Raw genomic sequence first — 23,143 nt, 5'->3', positions numbered from 1 at the left:
TAAGTTTGGTGTGAATGAGACAACTCTCAATATTCTCTGATGCCATATTAATACAATGTCCTACCTTCTCATCTCGGAAATTTAGGAACTGCTGGAAAACTTCACTTTCTGAGATTACTGGATGGCGACACATCCTGGTCATCCAGGCCTGAAGTCTCTCCATGCGCATTTTGATAAATTCCTCTTCAAAGCGGCCTGCAAGCGACACACCAAGAATGACATACAACTTTGTCTAAAATGAATGACTGTTACCATACTGTAACTGAAAAACCATTTCTATGGCTACTGGCTACTAGGTAGAAAGCTATTTAGCAAAAGGTAAACCATGGCGATTTTTAACTAATCTAAAAAACAAGCAACACAATGAATGCTCAAAGGCCCACAGGTAAGATGCAACAGACTTCAGTTTTTAAGAACATAATTCCAATTTAACATATTCACATATTGTGACAAGAATAATGACAACCTCAAAGTGCTACTTTCTTCAAGTATCCTTAAAGTACTAAAAAAAAAATTAAATCTTATCTCAACATGAAAACCTGTCTCTTTCCTATAAGCTAACAGGCCAGTTTCTGTGTGGCCACATGAAGTCCTATAAGCAAGAAAGGAGTGATGAGTGGAATTTAATGTCATTCTTACAAACGACATGGTATTCCATATTATCAAAATGTGTCCAAATGCAATATAAATTACATCTATACAAGTTTAAATTTAGCATTATGAAGAGTAACCCAAGGCTATAGCTTTTTTCCTCCATGTATTTTAAATTACTTAAACTGAAATACCAAAGGAATTTTTCCACTAATGCAATAATGGAAGTTGCTATTCTGGAACTTGTGACTCTACTAAAACAGTTTAATGAGTGGTCCTTTCTGTTTTAAAAGTAGAAAGTCAGCTTGACAAGAATAGCATAACAAACATCAAGTGAACACTAAGAATGTTTATAAACCTACAAACAAAAACTACTATTAGTTGAAAGCCTTCTAGTGGTAGAAGTTCAAGCTATGGCCTGGAGAGATCAGCTAACCCTACCCCTCAAAAGCAACTATAAAGCTAGACAACAGTAACAAAAACAACCAAATGAGTGCTCTAGAAATCAACAAAAGGCGAATGGCCACCTGAGAAGTGTTTATGCTTGAAGAACTGAACTTCAGGCGATGACGGTGGAAATCTGTGGTGTTGGGAGGCTGCTCCTGTCTCCCCCGCATCTGCTGCCTGTGTGCCACCCACCCCATGTGTGTTCGACATGGCAGTACCACTAGGGTGGACAGGCTGTGAAGATGGGCAGCTGCAGCTTCTCCGTGAGGGTAGAAGGCTCGCCTGGAGTGATGGGAGATGCCATGTTCAATGGTGGTGTCAGTGGCAGTGACAATCTCAGAGACAGATGAACAGGAAGGGACAACAGCCCTGATAGCCAAGGTCGAACCATGCATATTCCAGGCTGAGGCTGTATGCATACACAGTGGAGACCAGAGAGGGTCCAAGCCAGGCACACAATCCTGGTCAACTCTGAGGCTGTACACACAAGTAAAGGAGACACAAAAGGGTCTGGTAGAAAGTAAAAGCCAGGGCAACTTAAAAATGACCTGAGCTTTGAATGAGTTACATCGAGTTACAGTTACATTGACAGAAGACAGAAGCCCAAACTTATTTGCCTGAGGTGGTTGGGTACAGCCTCTGTCAGTCAATCAAAGGCTTACTACCAATCCACAGACACAGGAGCAAACTCTAGGAAGGCAAATATAAAACAAACAAACAAACAAACAAACATAGCAATAACTGAACTTCCAGGGAGATTTAATCTTAGGCAAGTTACTTAACAAATAAAAAGCAGAAACAACAACCTTCAGAGAGGTAAACTCAGAATCTGGAGTTGCTAAAATATATTCTCAAAAATGTCCAGTTTTCAACAAAAAATTAAGAGATACGCAAAGAAACAGCAAGATATGATCCATACTGAGAAAAAAACAAGCAGTCAATAGACACTATCTCTGAGTGTCCTCAGATGTTGAATTTGGCAGAAAAAAACAATGTGGCAGATAAAGCAGATTCTATAAGGATTTTCAAAGAACTAAAGGAAGCCTAAAAAATTAAAGAAAAATATGACAGAGAATCAACACACACAGTTTCAAAAAGGAGAGAGAAGTTACCAAAAAAGAATCACATGGAAATTCTGGAGTTGAAAGTATAGTAATTGAAATAAAAAATTCACTGCAGATAAGGCTCAACAGAAGATTTAAGGTAGCAGAAGAAAAAAAACACCCAGTGAATTTGAAGATAGATCAACAGAAGTTAACTAACATGAAGAACACAGAGAAAAAAAACTAAACGTAAAATATTAGAATACATCAAGCACACCAAACACTTGTAATGAGAATCCCAGAGGAAGGAGAGAGAGTGAGACAAAAAGTGTCTGAATGACTGATCATGCATAGCAGAGTGGGCACGTGAGATGAACAGCATTAACAGCTGACTTGCTGTCTGACACAATGGAGCCACATCGGTACGACTATCCTCTAAAAATAAAGACATACCCAGATACATAATGAGATAATTCACTGATAACAGACCTGCATTATAAGAAGTATTAAAGGAAGTCCTTCAGGCTAAAAAGAAATTACTAAAGATGGTGACTTGAATCTGCAGAGAGAAATAAGCAGCACCGGAAATATAAGGATTAATGTAAAAGATTCTATAGATATATTTTTTTCTAATTTGTTTCCTTAGTGTCTTTAAAAGACAAAAGACTGTAGAAAGCAGTAATTACCACAATGTATTGTTGGATTCATAACATACAGATGTAATATATATAAAAATAATGGCATAAATGAGGGAAGGGAATAAAGCTATATAGGAGAAAAATTTCTTTATTTTACTGGAATTAATATTAATCTAAAGTGCACTGTGATGTTAAAAAAGATGCATATTATATCCCTTAGGGCAACCACTATGAAAATAACTTTAAAAATTTAGTTTAAACAATGAGAGGAATTAAAACAATACACCGTAAAATATTTCACACAAAGAAAAGGCAGTAAAGGAGGAAAAAGAAGCAAACACAGAAAACAAATAACAAAATGGAAAATGTGAATCTAACCATGTCAATAATTATATTAAATACAAATGGCCTAAAAACCCCAATCAAAAGCAGAGATTGTCAGACTTGATAAAAAAGTAAGATCCAACTATCTTGCCTATAAGAGAAACAGCTTGATTTCAAAGGCACACATATACTGAAAGTAAATGGATGGGAAAAGATATACCATACAAACAGTAACCATAACAGAAATGGAGTGGCTATATTAATATTAGACAAGTACACTTTAACACAGGAACTCTTACTAGAGACAATGGGGGACACCTCATGATATAAGAGGTCACTATGTCAGGAAGATATTAAAATTACAAACTGTATGTCTACCTAACAAGAGAGACTCAAAATACATAAAACAAAGTGACAGAATTAAAAGGAGAGATAGTCCACCAATCATAATGTTAAATTTCAATACCTGATACTCAATAATTGATAGAACTAGAAAGAAAATTGGCAAGGATATAGAAACCTGAATAACACTATCAACCCAGCCTAACTGACATGAATGAAACACTCCACCCAGTTGCTACAGACACATATTCTTTTGAAGCACACATGGAATATTCCCTATGACAGACCATATGCTAGGCCATAAAATAAGTCTCAATAAATGTAAGAGGACTAAAAATCATGCAAAGTATGTTCTCTGAACATAATAAAATTGGAGGTCAAAAGAAAAAAATTTAGGAAATGGCCAGATAGTTGGAAATTAAACATAGCGTTGGTTCTCTGTATCCACAGGCTCTGCATCCATGGATTCAACCAACCTCAGATTGCAAATATTTGAGGGAAAAAATTTTTTTCTGTAATGAATATGTATGGACTTTTTTCCTTGTTATTATTCTCAAAACAATACAGTATAACAATGATTTACATAGCATTTACACTGTATTAGGTATTATAATTAATCTAGAGATGATTTAAAATATACGGGAGAATGTGCGTAGGTTATATACAAATACTATACCATTTTATATCAGGGACTTGAGCATCCATGGATTTTGGTATCTGTGGCAGGTTCTGGAACCAATTCCCATAGATACTGATATATAGGTATATTTCTAAATAACCCATGGATCAAATAAGAACTTATGAGAAAAAATAGAAAATGTTTTGACCTGAATGAACATGAAAACTCAATAAGGCAGACTTTATAGAATGCAGCAAAAGCAATGCTTAGAGGAAAGTTTTTAGCATTTAATGCCTGTGATAGCGGAAATATCTCAAAACAATAATCTAAGTTTTTATATTTAAGAAACTAGAAAAAGAATAAATCAAACCCAAACCAAGCAGATAGAAATGATAAAAGAGCAGAAACAATACAATAGAAAAGAGAAAAATAAAAATCAGTAAAACCAAAGAAAAAAAGAGAGGTGACAATGATCAAAATCAGAAATGAAGGAGTACACCTAACATCTTTAAAGGAAGAAAGAAATACTATGAGCAACTCTAAAACTATACCTAACAACTTATATGAAATAAATCAACTCCCTTAAAGACCCAAGCTACCAAAGCTCAGCCTGAATAGTCCTATAGCTATGAAGGAAATTAAATTCATAGTTAAAGCCTCCCCACAAAGAACACTCCAGGTCCAGATGACTTCAGCGGTGAGTTCTATCAAACACTTATAGAACAGTGTCAATTCTATATAATCTCTTCCAGAATATAAAAAAGGAGGGAATAGTTCCAAACTCATCCTATGAGACTAGCATTGCCCTGATACTAAAACCAAAGAAATTACAAGAAAACTATAGACCAATAACCATCGTGAACCAAATCCTCAACCAGATATTATTAGCAAATTTAATCCAGCAATATATAAGAATAATCTATCACCATCGAGTGAGGTTTATTCCAGGCATGTAAGGCTGGTTCAGCAGTGGAAAGCTGATCAATGTGATTTGCTGTATTAATAGCAGAAGAAAAGCCATACAATCACTCGATGGGTACACAAGATACATGGGACAAAATCCAGCATCTATTCATGAACAAAAACTTTCAACAACCTAGAAATAGAAGAGAAATTCCTTAACTTGATAAAAGCACATCTAACAAAAAACCTACAGCTAACATCATACTTAATGGTGAAAGACTGAATGCTTTGTCCCTAAGATCAGGAATAAGCCAAAGATGATTGCTCTCACTATTTCTACTCAAGAGCATACAGGAAGTCCTAGCAAGTGCAATAAGGCAGAAACAGAAGTAGAAGGCCCATGGATTGGAAAAGATGAAATAAAACTCTCTATTCCAAGCTGACATGATTGTCTACATTAAAAAAGAAAAGAGGGCCGGGCGCGGTGGCTCACGCCTGTAATCCCAGCACTTTGGGAGGCCGAGGCGGGTGAATCATGAGGTCAGGAGATCGAGACCATCCTGGCTAACATAGTGAAACCCCATCTCTACTAAAAATATAAAAAATTAGCAGGGCGTGGTGGCGGGTGCCTGTAGTCCCAGCTACTCGGGAGGCTGAGGCAGGAGAATGGTGTGAACCCAGGAGGCGGAGCTTGCAGTAAGCCGAGATAGCGCCACTGCACTCCAGCCTGGGCGACAGAGCGAGACTCCGTCTCAAACAAAAAAAAAAAAAAGAAAAGAAAAGAGAAAAAAACCAAAGAATCCATACCCACAAAAAAGCTCCTGGAACTATTGAGTGAGTTTAGCAAGGCCACAGATAAAACGTGGATATACAAAAATCAATCGATCTCTATAAGCAATACATAACTAGAAAATGGAAATTTAAAAAACAAACAGTATCATTTACAATACAACTCTCCAATGAAATTCTTACACATAAATCTTTTTTTTTTTGACAGAGTCTAACTCTGTCGCCCAGACTGGAGCACAGTGGTGCAATCTTGGCTCACGGCAACCTCTGCCTCCCAGATTCAAGTGACTCTCCTGCCTCAGCCTCCTGAGTAGCTGGGACTACAGGTGTGTGCCACCACGCCTGGCTAATTTTTGTGTATTTTTTTTTTTTTTTTTAGTAGAGATGGGGTTTCACCATGTTGGCCAGGTTGGTTTCAAACTCCTGACCTCAGGTGATCCACCCACCTCGGCCTACCAAAGTGCTGAGATTACAGGCATGAGCCACCGCGCCTGGCCTGAAATTCTTACACATAAATCTAACAAAATATATGCAGAATCTGTATGTTGAAGACTACAAAACCCTAACGAAAATCAAATATGATATATTTTTATATATGGATTAAAAGATGAGATATCAAGATGTGAAAACTGATCTACAGAATCAATGCGGTTTCAATACAAATTCCAGCACGATTATAAATATCTACAAACTGACATTTAAATTAACTAGGAAAGGCAAAAGAAAAAGAATAGCCAAAACAATTTTGTAAAGGAACCAAGTTGGAGGATTCACGCTACCTGATTTAAAGACTTACCATAAAGCTACACAAGTCAAGACAGTGTAGGACTGGCAAAAAGGATGGACACATAAATCAATGGAGCAGAATAGAATCCAGAAATAAAAGAACAAATACAATCAACTGATTTTTTTTCTCTTACAAACATGTTTCTAATAAATGGAAAACAGATCTGTCTTTCCAAAAGATGGTGTGAGACCCACTGGATATCCCGATGTGAAAAAAAAAATGCACTACTTCTACCACACTGCACACCTTATACAAAAATAACCTCAAAAAGCATCAAAGACCTACATGAAAAGCCTAAAACCTTTAGAAGAAAATGTTGTGAACTGCTCTTAGCCATGACACCTCAAGCACAGTCCATGAAAGAAAAAACTGATATAGTGAACTTCATTAAAATTAAAAGCCTTTGTTATGCAAAAGACACTGTTAAGACAGTAACAAGGCTAGTGTGGTAGCTCATGCCTCTAATCCCAACACTTTGGGAGGCCGAAGTGGGCGGATCGCTTGAGCTCAGGACTTCGAGACCAGCCTAGGCAACAGGGTGAAACCCTGTCTCTACCAAAAATACAAAAAATTAACAAGAAGTGTTGATGAGAGCCTGTAGTCCCAGCTACTCAGGAGGCTGAGGCTGGAAGACTGCTTGAGCCCGGGAGGTCAAGGTTGTAGTGAGCTGAGATGGTGCCACTGCACTCCAGCCTGGGCGACGACAGTCAGACCCTGTCTCCAAAAAAAAAAAAAAAAAAAAAAAAAGAGAAAAAGAAAAAGAAAATGACAAGCCAAGCCACAGCTGCGACAAATTATTTGCAAATCACTTATCTAACAAAGAACTTGTTTCTAGAAAATATATATATATATTTTTAAAATCTCAGGATTCAACAATAAGAAAACAGACTGATAAAAAACGAGCACAAGAGCTGAACAGACGCTTCAGCACCAAAGATCTACAGATGGGAAATAAGCACATGAACAGATGCTCAACCCCACTCGCCATCAGGAAATGCAAATCAAAACCATGCTGAGATACCACCGCATACCTATCGGACTGGTTAAAATGAGGAAAAACTGACACTATCAAGTGCAGGTAGGGATGTGGAACTACTACTGATACTCTCATATATTGCTGGTGAGGATTCCAAAATGGTATAGCCTCTCTGAAAAACAGTTGGGCAATTTCTTAAACATTAAATATATACTTGCCAAATGACCCAGTCATTTTACTCTTATTTACCCAAGAGGAATGAAAACTTACATTCATACAAAAACCTGTATGCAAATGTTTACGGCAGCTTTATTCACAATTGCCAAAAGCTGGAAACCCAAATGTCCTTCAATGAGTGAATGGATAAACAAGCTATGGTATATCTAAACACTGGAATACTATTGGCCACGAAAAGAACAAACTATTGACACAACAAAATGAATGAACTGCAAATGTGTTATGCTAAATGAAAGCAGTCAGACTCGAAAGACTATACACTGCATGCTTCCATTTATAATGACATTCTAGAAAATGCAGAATTATGAACACAAAGAACACATCAGCTGTTGCCATGGTTAGGACTAGGGGGATGGGCAGCACGAGGGAACCTGGGGAGGTGACGGAGCTGTTCTGTATCACGAAATGTAGTGGTGGTTGCAAGACTGCAGTGGTAGCTGTCAAAACTCAGAACTGTACACCAAAAAGAGTGAATTTACTGTACCTAAGTTTAAAAATAAAATTTAAAAAATGAAACCTGAACTTTCCTTTAGAAATTATGAGTATAAGCCAGGCAATGGTGGCGTGCACCTATAATCCCAGCTACTTGGGAGGCTGAGGTGGGAGGATCACTTGAATCCAGGAGGTCAAGGCTGCAGTGAGCTATGATTGTGCCACTGCACTCCAGGCTGGGTGACAGAGTGAGACCGTCTCCAAAAATAAATAAATAAATAAATAAAATATAGATAGATAGTATTATGCACCTACATATCAAAAAACTTTTATTACCTAAAAAGTGGACTTGAACAGAACAATGAGTCTAGACACCATCATTGTACTAAAGCATTGCAAACTTTGCATTTACTAGCAGTAGATTAAGCAGAAACAAAGCCTCGTGCCTTGGAAAAAAGACAATTCACCTCCTGGCCGGAAAGCCAGTCTGGACCTGGGATACGATGAACTCCCCATTATGGCCAGGTGAGTTGTACCCAGAGTTCATTATCCCATCATTGGTTGAAATTTAGTGATCCTTATTTTATTCAAAAATTATTCTTGTGAAAATTTTTCTGACATAGCTGGTTTATCTCTAAGCTTATGACTTCAGATGTTATTTTATGCTTGGTAGAATTTTCAGACCAAGTTGCAAATAATTAGAAAAAAAGAGGAACTTTTATTTCCCTGTTTTCCATGAACCTTACTAAGGTTTTCACTAAGTATATGAATATATCAGTTTGGTACCAGGAATAAAACTATATTCATTCAATATTATTTCCATAAAAAAACAAAAATCTCTAAACAAATAAAGAAATGTTAACTGTACATTTTTTCATGAATTATCGAGTCCACAGGAATGTCACAGCATCACCTACTAAGCATTCCTTTTTCTTTTCTCCCGTAGTTGAGTGAGAGGGGAGTTCTTACATAATAATGATCTGTGGGCATCCCAGGCAGGAGGCAAACAAGTGAGAGGGGGAAATAGAGCCCTTCTGTGCTGTTCGGCTTCCTTGGCTCATATCCCAGTTAGTGAATCAAAGCTCAACTTTCTTCACACCGAGGGGCTGCTGCTTTCTTGCTTTTCTATGACATTCTCCTCCCTGGCTGCATGCCGAACTTATTTTTTTTAAAACAAATCTTAGTATGGAAGGAGAACCGTGACTCTCTGAAGCTTTAGAAGAGCACTGAATTATCCGATTCAGAATAAACAATGTATTAAAATCTAAAAGATATGAGAATTTCTTACAAGCCTGAAATAGGCCATTAACCCATGGATTTAAACACTGCGGAGCACACACTGTGCTAACCAAGTTGATAAAGCAGAGTACAAAATTCAAGGAAATAGACTATAATTTTATATGGCAGAACTGAAGTTTTCATGGGAAGAAATCTGTATTTTTAAAGAGAAAACTGTGATTGAAAGCAATAAGGATGACAAAAAGGAGGTACAGGGAGTGTCTGAACTGGGTTGAGGTACAGGGAGTGTCTGACCTGGGTTAGAAGCAGGGGTTCGGTCAGTGCCTCTGGGCAGAAGGCAGCAGCAGCCCACGGCCGTCTGGCTGTCACTCCACCGCCCCAGCACCACGAGGGACCACTCAAGTGTCACCCAGGGGACTGGGGGGATGTGTTTATCTACCCAGTAGTGCAGCCCCATTTTCAATTTTGCTATGACAATTTGAAATTTTTGAAATGTGTTCCAAAAAAATCAAAATCAAAACTTCTTTTAAAACAAAAGTTTCCATCTCCACACAAAACACTTCAGGGAAAAATAAACATAAAACAAAGTAAAATATAAAGTAATGTTTTAAGGAGAATAATTTACTCATTGTATGAATACTAATTCTAGGGAAAGATTAGTCAGTCCACATCTTAACAGAAACAGAGTAAGCTGTGGGATCACATTCGAATTCCTTTTTCAGCAATAGAGAGGGGAACCTGTTTAATGTCTGTGGATTTCCGTTTCCTCATCTATAAAGTGAAGATGAAAATGACTATCTGTGAGGACAGATGAGAGGCACTCGGGAACTGTCCAGGAACACGTGGGACAAACTCCACGGCAGTGCTGACATGTTTCCATCTGGCACTGCCACCTGGCTGTGAAGAGTTGCAGGCCCTCCCTGAACTGTTTATCTCGACTCTTGCGAGTGCAGTGAGAATTCCACCGCCTCTCGTCTTCCCTGACCTTTGGGGAAAGAACCCTTCCTTCAGCCCTCCATGCTTCTTCTCCCCAGGTTCAGGTGAGCATCTCAGTGTCTCTCTCGCATCTCTTACAGGCCTCTCTGGCTCTGACCTTTGAAGACCCTCCTCTCACAATCCACTCCCTTCTATTTTCACTAGTTCATGTATGTGAACATTTTCTAGCAATACACTAAAACTCTGTCTAACCTTTAAGTCTGTTTCTTCACAACATTTATTTATTTGAGACAGAGTCTCACTCTGTCGCCTGGGCTGGAGTGCGGTGGCGCAATCTCGGCTCACCGCAACCTCTGCCTCCCGGGTTCATGCCATTCTCCTGCCTCAGCCTCCCTAGGAGCTGGGACTACAGGTGCACACCACCACACCCGGCTAATTTTTTAGTAGAGACAGGGTTTCACTGTGTTAGCCTGGATGGTCTCGATCTCCTGACCTCGTGATCCGCCCGCCTCAGCCTCCCAAAGTGCTGGGATGCCACCGCACCTAGCACACAACCTTTATTTTAACACACACATGCTGAGTCCCCAGTGCCTACATAGAGTAGCAGAGTCTACCCTAGGCTGGAGATTAAAAACAAAAACAATTCCCTGACACAAAAACAAACGCTTTCTACCTGCATACTTACAAGGTGCCCTGCATACTTACAAGGTGCTCTAGTAACACCATGGATTACTTACCAAAAGATTCTTGGGGCTGGGGGAGGGGAGGGAATGTGGCACTTAAAAAACAAGAGAAGGGAGAGGGTAATAATCAAAATAAATAGAAAATGGCACTTTTAAAAAACAAGAAAAGGGAGAGGGAAATAATCAAAATAAGTAGAAAACCTGGCAGCTTCTTCCTTCATTAACACTTAGCAGTTCTGTGGCTTCTCTGTCCAGTGCTCACTCATCTAATGAAATAATGCAGCTCATCTGCATAACCTGTTTGCATCATGTGGGTCATATGTTTTTATTTCCATTTTAGGCTATTTGAATTATTTCTATTTTTTCAGGTGTCATTTTTCACATATTTTAAATGTACACATTTCTTTTGTAGAAAGGGTACAGCAATGAAGACAATGACTGCTGGAATTCCAGACACATACCAAAACCTGTGATTTGCACATTAAACGTTCTTGTTAGACGTTTAGGCAACTTCCAGATAGATGTACAACATGCGATGGTTCTCTCTTCATAGCTGTATTTAATTACTGTTTCCAACTCCTGCATCCTGCTGCTCTACAGGATGGAAAATGCCACCACTGACTTACAGGAGGATAATCTGACTGGAGTCTTTCTATTTGTCATCCTGGGTTTAGCATTACACACACTCACCTGTGACTTGTTTGTCTGGAAGAGAAGGGATTGGAATGGCTGACCCAAACTTAACCAGGAGACGCTCATATAACCAGTCGAAGTGCTTATACCTGTGGTTTACAGATCGATTAGTGTTCTACAAAATAAGGGAAAAAGAAAAGGTTACCAATGCCAACTCTAGAAAATGAAGAAAAAAGCAAGCTGCAATCAGTGATCCAAACATGATTCTGCTTTTGATAACGTGGATACTTACAGTAGGTGTTAGCTGATACTCGATGTAGCTCTTTAGACCATACATTTTGGAGCCTTTCCTGGGATCCGCTACCACACAGTCAAATGTAGAGGTAGGATAAACCCACATTGGGCCATAATCTCCAACCTATGCCAATGTTCCAGAAAGAAGTAATTTTGTTACATGGAAAAATAATAAATACAATTGATGTGAATCAGCAAGTAATTCTTTTCAGAATGAGAAGTCCTTTGGAGGGTCATTCTTGTTCCTCTTTGAAAGGTACATTAATGGTTCAATGGTTTCTGTTCCTGTTAGATATTACGTTTAAAGAACACACCTGTGGGAAACCCTTCTGCTCCCATGTGGGTAGCTCAGCCCATGGAGAGGAGACACCAGCTTCCCTCTCCCAAGGACAGTGCTGGTTACAAGACAATGTTTCTTTCTAGTCTAGCTGTCTCAAGCTACACGTGATGAAGGACTAGTTTTCAAAAATTTCGAATCTATCACAGACTAATAGTTTGGTGAAATATAACATTACACATTTTCATTTTTCAACAATACCAAATTGTCCTCAAGTTTTCCAAATATTCTCATGTACTGTACCTATCTCATGGTGGATCAGCAACAAGCAGTTTTCAGATGGGCAACTGGTCTGTGGACCACACTTTGAGTAGCATTGTTCTGGCTCATAGAAGCGATTAATCGGATTGGCCAGAGCCTGATAGCCATTGTTTTACTACTAGTGGCAAGGTGGGGGGAGGGGGAGGTACTACGTCTTAAAAGCAAGAACCAGGCTAGCTGTTTTCTTCCGTGGACTGCTATGTGCCTAAGCACAGTGGGCTGGCTCACTTCCAACCCCTAGGTACCACGTCCACCTGGGCAAGGCTTGCCTGAAGAGGGTAGGCCTCCATTCTTTTCTCACTGGCCTTCTCTTCTATCTGTGACTAGGGCAAAAGTTCACAAATTCAGGCGAGGCTTACACTAGCTCACTGGGGTTTTAGCTGTGGTGGGAGGTGAGGAAGGGAAACCAGCTAAATTCTATGTGGGGGTGTAGAGACCTCGTGTGTAAGTGCTGAGCCTGAGGATCATTTCTTCTAGGCACTGCTAGGTGACAATAGGTCTGCTGTCCCAAACCTGGTTTTTTCATCTTATTTAAAACAGCATCCAAGGCCATGGGGGCAGCTGCAGAGGAACCTGGATGCTGGAGCTCATGTACAGGCTTCTGGAATCACTCCGAGTCACCAATAGTCTCAAGTTGGTTCTGCCTCATTCATTTCATAAACTTTGATCACAATGACAGATTCTAGAGATTCAGACTGCAGGACAGTAGCTCTTATCAAAACACATTTCAGAGCAATAGAAGTCCTTATTATACTGAGAATGTTATCTATCTTCTTGGCTTGAAAATGAAAAATAATTGAGTTATAATCCAAGAAGAGAATGAAAAAACAAACACATGGACTGTAAAAGGACCACTATTCAGGAAGCAGATTCACTCAGAGATTCATTCAGAGATTCAAGGAGAATGAAATAATTTATGGAACAGGTTTTATTCTTGCAGACTTGAAAAAGTACCGTAAGAAAGTAAAAAGAAAATGAGAAGAATCACACAGATTGCGCTGAAGGAAGAGAGATTTGTTTCGGCTGAGACCTCAGAGAGGCAAGGCCAGACAGACATAAAAAGGAAAAAAAGGTATACCCAGTCCTAATTCTTTTTTTTTAAGAGGAAGATGGGAAAAGCGGATTGGGATATTAAAGTTCAGAGGCTGTTAGGTCAGGAAGGTGACCTACTCCAAGGATAAGAGTAGTTTAAAAAGAGACTAAAATCTCTGAGAACAATTACTATAACGCCCTCAGGGAGAACCCAGATCCAAGAAACTAGCTGAAAGCTGCAGAAGAGATGACTTTCGGGACCTCCCTCAGTGAGTGGGCCGAGAGCAGCAACTGTGCTTGGCTAGGGCCCAATTTCACGGGGCTCTGTTTCATGAGTGGGCAAGGTTACTGCACTTTTAGAGCAAAGAGTTAGTCTCTGCTTTCTCTGGGCCTCCTGAAGACGCGGTGGCTTTCCTCAGCTTCTTCCATGTATAGACGCCCACACAGGCAGACCTGCCTACTGGGTGCATGGGTCCAGTTCTACTTAAAACTTGCCGGTCAATGAAAGGCTGGAACCCTTAGCTCTGTACCACCACTGCACGCCTGGGACAAAGTCCCCTTTAAGAATCTGAGGCAGGCCGGGCGCAGTGGCTCATACCTGTAATCCCAGCATTTTAGGAGGCCAATGCAGGCGGATCACAAGGTCAGGAGTTCAAGACCAGCCGGGCCAATATGGTGAAACCCTGTCTCTACTAAAAAATACAAAAAAAATTAGCCAGGCGTGGTGGTGCATGCCTGTAATCCCAGCTACTCGGGAGGGTGAGGCAGGAGAATTGCTTGAACCCGGGAGGCAGAGGTTGCAGTAAGCCAAGATCACACCACTGCACTCCAGCCTGGGTGACAGAGTGAGACTCTGTCTTAAAAACAAACAAACAAACAAAAAAAACAAAACTGAGGCAGAGCTGTGCACTCTTGATTTTGAGGAGTTTTAAATGTCATGAAAAGAATAATGGTACATGTTCAATTTTTATTAAGTCCAGAGAAAACAGGAAAACAAAAATCTTTAATATAACTACTCAGAAGTTAATTATCCCAAATTTGCTTTGAGGGAAAAAGCATGAAAAGGGCTCTTGGTTACAGCTCTTCAGCTTGGAGGCTTCCAGGATTTGGAGTTTTTCAAACATGCAGGCACAAGTAATTAGAGAATCTAATACTATTCCTGCAATTTTATCAAGTCTCCAAACATTACAGAATAAGACCAGATGTTTCCTCATCCTTGATTGAGTCCAGGATGGGAACACTCAAGGCTTCAGGTTCCCAATCTAATTGTTACAGGGTTAAGTCAATAGGATCAGAAGATAGCTACAGTTCTCTTTTCCAGAATTTCATTTGGGAATCTACAACTAAATATCACCTAGACAGAAAATCTACCACCAATCAAAATGTGGAATGAAACCGAAGGGCTTGTGTCACGTTATGCAATAACCAAGTAATTCTAAGACAGATATTCTCAATGATGTCCTTAACTCCCAGCTTCCATTTGGTAGCTCCTTATCTCAATTTGACAGCTGGTTTACTGGAAAAAACACTATTACCCATATATCTGAAAGGGTACCTTATTCTGATAACATACATGTACTTTACAAGGGAAGAAACATAAATATTTGAATTGAGTTCATCAGTTAAACATATAGGGCTGGCAGAAAAACAGTATGTAAAATACACTTCAAGACACTTTAGAAAAAAATGATCAAAATGGTATGTTTGTTCAATACTAAAAGTCTGAAAGATAAAGAATAAACAATATAATGACAGGCATTGATTTGTGTTAATTATCTTCAGTACTCCTACAACACTAACATATATTATCAGTTATGTGGGGCATTAAATATATTTAAAAATACTTTCCAAAAGATGAATAACTCGCTTAGCTTTAAAGTACGGTATAAGAAAGAGCTTAATCAGAAAGAAAGCAAACAAAAATAAACAAACTTACAATGATGGGAATTTTCTCTTTGGGTTTTGCTAGTTGTTTGGCCAACAAATACTGTTCCGTGCCAGGTTTCGCAAATCCAGGAAATCTAATCATGAATATAAATGTTCATCAGTCTTAAGTCTTTCCTTGTAAGAATTTTACAACTCTCATCTACATTTACTTACCAGTTTTAACCTTGTCCTGTCTTTCGGGTGCACTAGAACTGGAAACTGTGGTAAATGAAACCTAATGTAATCAGATTGTTCAATGGCCAATTAGGCATTTAATTAAGCTTGATCTGGTAAACAGAACAGTTTGACTCCAGAAGGTGTGATGTTTACGGGCACTCTATTTGCTTGACTGTGTCTGAAACATTCGGTCACCCCAGAGTGAAGGGCAGACCTGAAAAAACGCCCCCCTAGTTCCCTGGGGCAGTGAGTAGTGAGCACGCCAATCTGAGTTGGCCACAGGGGGCAATAGCCACGTGCTGGCATTTCTACATCCAAATTAAAGTTGCCTTTCAACAGGCTCACTCCAGAGGCCACAACTGTCCCAAAGGGGCTGTCCTGCTCATCAGCATATGTGCTTGTTTCTTTTGGAATTGCCTTCAGAAGCAGTTCATGACAGTGGAAAACAAGTCTCTTTAGTAGAGATCCAAAGTGTAATCAATAAATTTGGCTATGGGGAGGGGGTGAGGGGGGAGGTCACTTAAGACCCAAAAACTTAAATAAACTTGACTACTTCCAGAAATCACATCTATATCCAAAGGACATTTCTGAAATTGGAGGACAGCTAGAACATAGCCATCCAAAGGGCTACTGAAAAAGACAAGATTAATTTGGGTTTTAGAATTTTTCTTTTAGTAAACAGAAGAAAAGGAAGCAAAATATCTACAATGGGAAAAGGAATCTTATTTCTACCCAGTTCCAGTCGCATTGCTTCTACTTTCATTCATGTGCCAAGCCAAAGGCCAGTGTGATGCTCTCAGGGGCCCGTGTCTTCTTTTCCTGCATTCTCGACTGACTTCCCTTGAGTCTCCTTTCTCTAGACATTCCTTTAAAACACAGCTTATACAAGAGACCAGATGTGTCCTGCAGCTGGATGGCGTGGGGTTTGAATTCTGACTCCAACACTTAGGTAGCCTTAGGGGCTGAAATCTCCTTGTGGAAGAATGAGACCAGAATGACCTACCTTCTAAGGTGATAAGGGAATTAAAGATTTATGTAAAGAGCCTAGTATGTACTCAGTACATTTCAGTCATTGGCGACTAAGTCATCCTCTCTTTGGAAGTACTCCCTGCAGCCGCAGGTAGAGGCTTCCTAGGCATTTTGAGCATGTTTTGTGATTCTATTCATCACACCTGACTGCCGCTATCCATTTACCTATTACAGCAGCTAGAGGGACTTAGAGGAAGCATTTGGGTTTTCAGGACCTGGAGGAGTTTTGGGAGCATACTGAATGCTTAATGAATTAGGCTAACCTGCAACACATTTATTTATTAATTACTTTATTTTATTTTATTTATTTTTTTGAGACAGAGTCTCACTCTGTCGCCAGGCTGGAGTACAATGGCGCGATCTCGGCTCACTGTAACCTCCACCTCCTGGTTCAAGCGATTATCCTGCCTCAGTCTCCCAAGTAGCTGGGACTACAGGCGTGCTTCTGTGGGGATTATATATCATGACAACTCCTTGACCAGCTTGTAAGCATTTCACTTTTTGGGCACTGTTATGGACCACAGAAAAATTTGAGGACAGCAATGTATTAATTATTTCAGCATCATCAAGATGCCTTTTTTTTTTTTTTTTTTTTTTTGGAGACAGAGTCTCTGTGTTGCCCAGGCTGGAGTGCAGTGGCGCCATCTCGGCTCACTGCAACCTCCGTCTCCCGGGTTCAAGCGATTCTCCTGCCTGAGCCTTCCAAGTAGCTAGGATTACAGGCGTGCCACCATGCCCAGCTACTTTTTTATATTTTTGGTACAGATTGAGGTTTCACCATGTTGGCCAGGCTGGTCTCGAATTCCTGACCTTGTGATCTGCCTGCCTTGGCCTCCCAAAGTGCTAGGATTACAGACATGAGCCACTGCACCTGGCCCAAGGTGAATTCTTATAGTGCTCAAGTATATTTAATTTCAGATCTCTTTTTCTAGTATAAGATTTATGTTCCATGACTAGAATACAGCTGTCATATAAAATGGATTAACTGCTGAAAAAGTGTTAATACTTAAAAACATTTTTTATAATTGTTTTAAGTTTAAGTGACTCATTTATACAGTTTATTTAAATACAAATACATAGGGTGTTAAATCGTTCACAGCACTACAGAGAGACAGAGATGCCTCAGAGGAACACATTCAAGTTAGGACTGCTTTAATGTGGTTTCAGCCTGGAATGATATTTTAGAGCAGAAAGAATTCTTAAAGCCAACCTCCTTGCTTTCGAGATGAAGAAACTGAGGTTCCAACAGGTCATGAAACTTGCCTAAGGTTATAAGCAAATCAGAGAGCAAGTGTGGAGCAGAGGAGAGCACCAAAAACCAGAGTCAGAGACCCCCAGGCATGAGCTGGAACCTCACTCATCAGCCATGAAAATGTGGCCACTCATTTTTCTCAGTCTCTGCTTCCTTCGTTTTCAAAATGGGGCTAATTTATGTAAATTTTCAATATACTTCATATTCACATTTAAAGAACAGCTGACAATGATGCACATCACTACTGACCATGACTGAAAACTTCAAATTTGACTCTGAAACAAGACACAGTTGACTAACAAGACAGAGAATTATTCACTTTATTATGCATGCAATTGAGCAGGGAAATATATAATGGAAGAAACTGGGTAAGAGGCAGCAAAAGTGTGCAGTCAAAAGAGAACTCATTTAATCACTGAAGCTATTTAAATATACTTTGGAGAACTTGTAGGACTTATTAAACTAGATCTAGACCTAGATCTTGATGTCTAAATATATGTCAAATGTTATGTTTTTAATTTTTCCAGGCACAGATTAACATTCTTTGATATCTGCCTTGAATCATGGAATTGGAATATTGGGAAAAAGTATTAGTAATTTCAAAAAATAAACTAAACATAACTGCTGGAAGGAGTACTTGAAAATTCTGATGGAAGTCATAAATTATTAATATATCTCCTTCAAGCTACACTGGCATAGACTACAGCCTTATTTAGGTCTCTCCAAAGAATCCTACAGTGGTCACTGATGCCCACATGCTTTCCTGTTAAGTAGGGTATCTACAAGTACTGTTAAAAACTTTTTTTTTTTGGCTAGGTGTGGTGGCTCAAGCCTGTAATCCCAGCACTTTGGGAGGTAGAGGCGGGTGGATCACTTGAGACCAGGAGCTTGAGACCAGCCTGGCCAACGTGGTAAAACCTCATCTCTATTAAAAATACAAAAATTAGCTGGGCGCGGTGGCACGTTTGTAATCCCAGCTACTCAGGTGGCTGAGGCACGAGAATCGCTTGAACCCGGGATGTTGGGGTTGCAGTGAACCAAGATCGCACCACTGCACTTCAGCCTGGGTGACAGAGCGAGACGCCTGTCTCAAAACAAAAAAATAAAACACAACACTTTTTTTTCGTTTTAAATCTAAGAGAAACCTAAGCTAAAACAAAGCTCTTGACCACGTTTTTAGGCACAGGAGCTGAAACACGTGCTTTGGCGCCTAAGGGCCTGGCTTCCTGACTGGAACACTCGATGCGTCTCTCTGGGCATCAGCTTGCCTGCAGTAAAACAGGGGTTTTATGTACCACAAAGGGATATGAGGGCTACATGCGAATGATACTAACCTCTCTGCACAATGCCTGGCACATGGCAAGTGATTAACAAAACAGTAGAACATTTAAAAGAGAGTTGTTATTATTATTCTTTTTAGCTTTCCTGTGACATTAGCAATGAAACCTTAATATGTCATAAATTGATAAAGCTAGAAGTAATGAAAACAGTTTGGGAAATCATTAAATAAAATAAATATTTCACTTATTAACCTTGTAAATCAAAAATCCTTTTTTTTTTTAAGTAAGCTTCTCAGTTAAGATCCAAATAAAAATAACTGAATCATATCCAAAACTTAGGAGATCACTGGAAAGGGAAAAAGCCAGCTACCTCTTGGTAGGGTATATACTTTGTATTAATGTATACTTCTACCACGGCCCTGGTTCCCTGGCTCCCCTTTAAACTTACTTGTTAAGGGGAATTTTCATGGATGAGGAACTAGCACGACTGTTTCCTCGCTGAGCGCCGCCTGCATCAGCTGACTCTGAATCCTTAAAGTAGGAAGAGGATTTGGGCCCATCCCAGTCTTCATCCCAGTCATCATCATCACCAGTTGCTAGAGGTGAAAATGGAAGATCATCAGTTAAAAAAAAAAAAAAAAGACCAAAATAAAAATGAAACTACTTAATTTTCTGACAGTAACTACCTACTGGGCAAACCAATTTTTTTTTTGATGGAGAAAAGGGTATAGTATAGGAGTATAATATGGATGTTAAGAGTAAAGGCTGTATAGTCAATTTTAAGGCTTGAATTACAGATTCTTTTAGTGCAAAAGACAAATCAGAAGCAACTTAAAGAGGGCTGTCGGATTACTTTTAAATTTTTGACACGGGCACCGAGATGACACAATGGAGAAAGGGCAGTCTCTTTAATAAGTCGTGCTGGGAAAACCAGGTATCTACATGCAAAAGAATAAAACTGGACCTTGTCTTACACCACACACAAAAATCAACTTAAAATAGATTACAGACCTAAATGGAAGACCTGAAACCACACAACTCCTAGAAGGAAACACAGGGGAAAAGCTCCTTGGCGCTGGCCTTGGCAATTGTTTTTTTGAGTATTACACCAAAAGCACAGGCAACAAAGTCAAAAATAACAGGCGGGACTACATGGAACTAAAAAGCTTCTGAACAGCAAAGGAAACAATCAAAATGAAAAGGTAGCCTATGGGTTGGTGTAGGGAGACCCCCTGAAACTATTGCTATGGAATAAAAGATGAAATGCTCCTGATTATTGTAAATACAAAATTGCATGCAGGATTGTGTAAAGACAGTGCCAGGTGGGACTGCCAGAATGAGCCAACAGCGTGTGATGTGTTTCCCCCTGCAGAGAGCCTATGAATGGATGTGCAGTCAGGGAGGTTTCACATCACCAAGATTCCTATCCCAGAAAAGCAGATATTCATAGCTCTGGGAATGGAAAGTGACCCTTGTGAAGAGCCTATAAACGGACACATGGGGGCACCGTCCATACGGATAAGATAGGGCTATAAACGCCCTCATCTTGCCAGGGCTCTTCTGGGCCTCTTTAGGGTTAAGGCATACTCCCTTCTGAGAATTTCTGGTCTAACAGGTTGTCTAGCTTCACGTCCTGTTTCTACGGATTGTTTGTAACCAGCTTTTGCTGCAACTGTTACTGCTGATTAATATCTTGCTAACCATAGGTTATGGAAAGACTGTGTTTCTGTTTTAAGGCTCTGTTACAAATTACTGATGCACACACTATATTGTAAATTCTTATCTCTGTATACTGTACTTCTGCATACAGATGTTATAAGAATTACTTCATCCCCATGTGACCATCTCACCTCATAATCAAATGACCCTAAATCCCTCACTAACCTACCCCCGCCCTCACTAAACTTAATAATAAATGCTGGTATATCCAGTGCATTGTTGGCACTGCAGGACCAGAAGGTGGTGACCCCCCTGGACCCAGCTTTCGCTGTCTTGTGTGTGTCTATTATTTCTCAGCCTGCCGATCCGCCTGGGAACAAAAAGAGAACCCCGTTGCATTGCGGGCTGCTGGCCAGATCCCGCAATAGGCTGGGAGAAAATATTTGCGAGCCATGTATCTGATAACCTGTTAATATTCAAAACATATAATGAACTCGCACAATTCAATAGCAAATAAAAAAAGCTCAATTAAAAAATGGACAAAGGACCCAAATTGACATTTTTCCAAAGAAGACCAAAAAATGGCCAAGAGGTATATGAAAACGCACTCAACATCACACACAAAGAAAAATACCACATGGATCTTATTTACATGTGGAACTTTTAACAGGTCTTTAAAAAAATCTAAAAAACTTATAGAAGCAGAGAGTAGAAAGGTGGTTACCACGGGCAGGGAGAGGGGGAACTAGGGAGATGTAGGTCAAAGGTACAAAGTTGCAGTCATGTAGGATAAGTCTAGAGATCTCATGTACAGCATGAGGACTACAGTTAATGATATTGCATTATATTTGGGAAACTTGCTGAGGGAGATTTTAGGTGCTCTTACCACACACACACCCACACGCACGCATTTGCACATATACATGCACGCACGCACACACACACACACACACACTTAGGTAATCATGTGAGGTGAGGGATATGTTAAGCGCTTGGCTGTAGTAATGATTTCAGTATATACATGTATATTACAACATCACGCTGTATACCTCAAATATAGATAATTTTTTTTTTGAGACGGAGTCTCGCTTTGTTGGCCAGGCTGGAGTGCAGTGGCGCAATCTTGGCTCCCTGCAAGCTCCGCCTCCTGGGTTCATGCCATTCTCCTGCCTCAGCTTCCCGAGTAGCTGGGACTACAGGCACCTGCCACCACACCCGGCTAATTTTTTTTCTATTTTTAGTAGAGATGGGGTTTCACCGTGTTAGCCAGGATGGCCTCGATCTCCTGACCTTGTGATCCGCCTGCCTCGGCCTCCCAAAGTGCTGGGATTACAGGCGTGAAAATATAGATAATTTTTTTAAAGGGCTGTCAGTCCACATCACTTCAGATAAATGCAGACTGTAAGAACGTTAAGTGGTACACAGTAGAAAAGACTTCTAGAGGCCTAGACACTGATAAATCTAGTCTTATACATTTACAAATAAGCAGAATACCCTTTAATTCTAGAGGCTTGGGGAGGACGAAAGGGACGACAGATCTTTGAAAAGCAGCTGTTTAACACTAACAATAAAGGGGAGAGAAGGGCAACGAGGGGGACATTAAAAAGACCGAGTTGGGGTGTGGGAGAAAAAGATGAGAGTGAAGAGGTAATTAAGCAGCATCAGTAGCTACTATTCTGACAATAATCCCCGTGTCAGATAAGGTGCTGTGGGCTCTCCTCCTTCTCCTTCCTCCCCTACTCTAATGGCCTGAGTGTCCTTTAGTGTCAGGCCCTAAGAGTGCCATTATGGAGAAGCCGAGAGACAAATGCCAAATGGGAGAAGAACAAACTATGAGAAGGATGTGGGCCAAGTGACCAGAGAACCAGACACCAGGAGTCTCCCAATGCTTCTACCCAGCCCACACCCCTGGTCCTGCTGACAGGCAGCTCCTGTCTATGACTGCCAGCCTTCAGCCAGGACCTGCACCCTTCTTTGGGCTTACAAGTGAGGTCCTTGCTGTTTAGAACAGACATTCAATTCTTGGCCCAATGTGCTTACAGAGGAGACAGGGTTCAGGGATTGTTAAAAAATAATGGGAGACTATCTTCTTATTTAATTTCAGATCAGACATAAATACCCTTAATTCCCAAATTATTTCCCATTCCATACATTTCTCTTCTGCCTCAGTATTTCTATTCATAGCCTAGTCAAACAGGAAGTTAAAACAGTGAATGCAGAGGTCTTAAACCAGCAGGATGAGCCACATCCCATCCACATACATGTTTCTGGCTCAAG

The 23,143-nt window shown here is 40.0% G+C and overlaps 1 protein-coding gene across 3 annotated transcripts in view; it reads right to left on the bottom strand.

Moving 5' to 3' along the window:
- The window catches only part of SNX9 (sorting nexin 9), a 228,538-nt gene that overhangs the window by 22,761 nt on the left and 182,634 nt on the right, over positions 1 to 23,143 (bottom strand). For all 3 annotated transcript variants that reach the window (XM_063707984.1, XM_031012280.3, XM_055390988.2), the window contains 5 exons: positions 19,656 to 19,803; positions 15,480 to 15,564; positions 11,912 to 12,037; positions 11,677 to 11,794; positions 65 to 195 (listed from right to left, as the gene is read on the bottom strand). In XM_063707984.1, coding sequence (XP_063564054.1) covers positions 65 to 195; positions 11,677 to 11,794; positions 11,912 to 12,037; positions 15,480 to 15,564; positions 19,656 to 19,803 — 608 coding nt within the window. The remainder of the gene's footprint in view (positions 1 to 64; positions 196 to 11,676; positions 11,795 to 11,911; positions 12,038 to 15,479; positions 15,565 to 19,655; positions 19,804 to 23,143) is intronic.

This window comes from Gorilla gorilla, chromosome 5, assembly GCF_029281585.2.
Source record: "Gorilla gorilla gorilla isolate KB3781 chromosome 5, NHGRI_mGorGor1-v2.1_pri, whole genome shotgun sequence".
In the NCBI taxonomy this organism is placed as follows: domain Eukaryota; kingdom Metazoa; phylum Chordata; class Mammalia; order Primates; family Hominidae; genus Gorilla; species Gorilla gorilla.
This window is presented reverse-complemented; position numbering and strand designations above follow the sequence as displayed.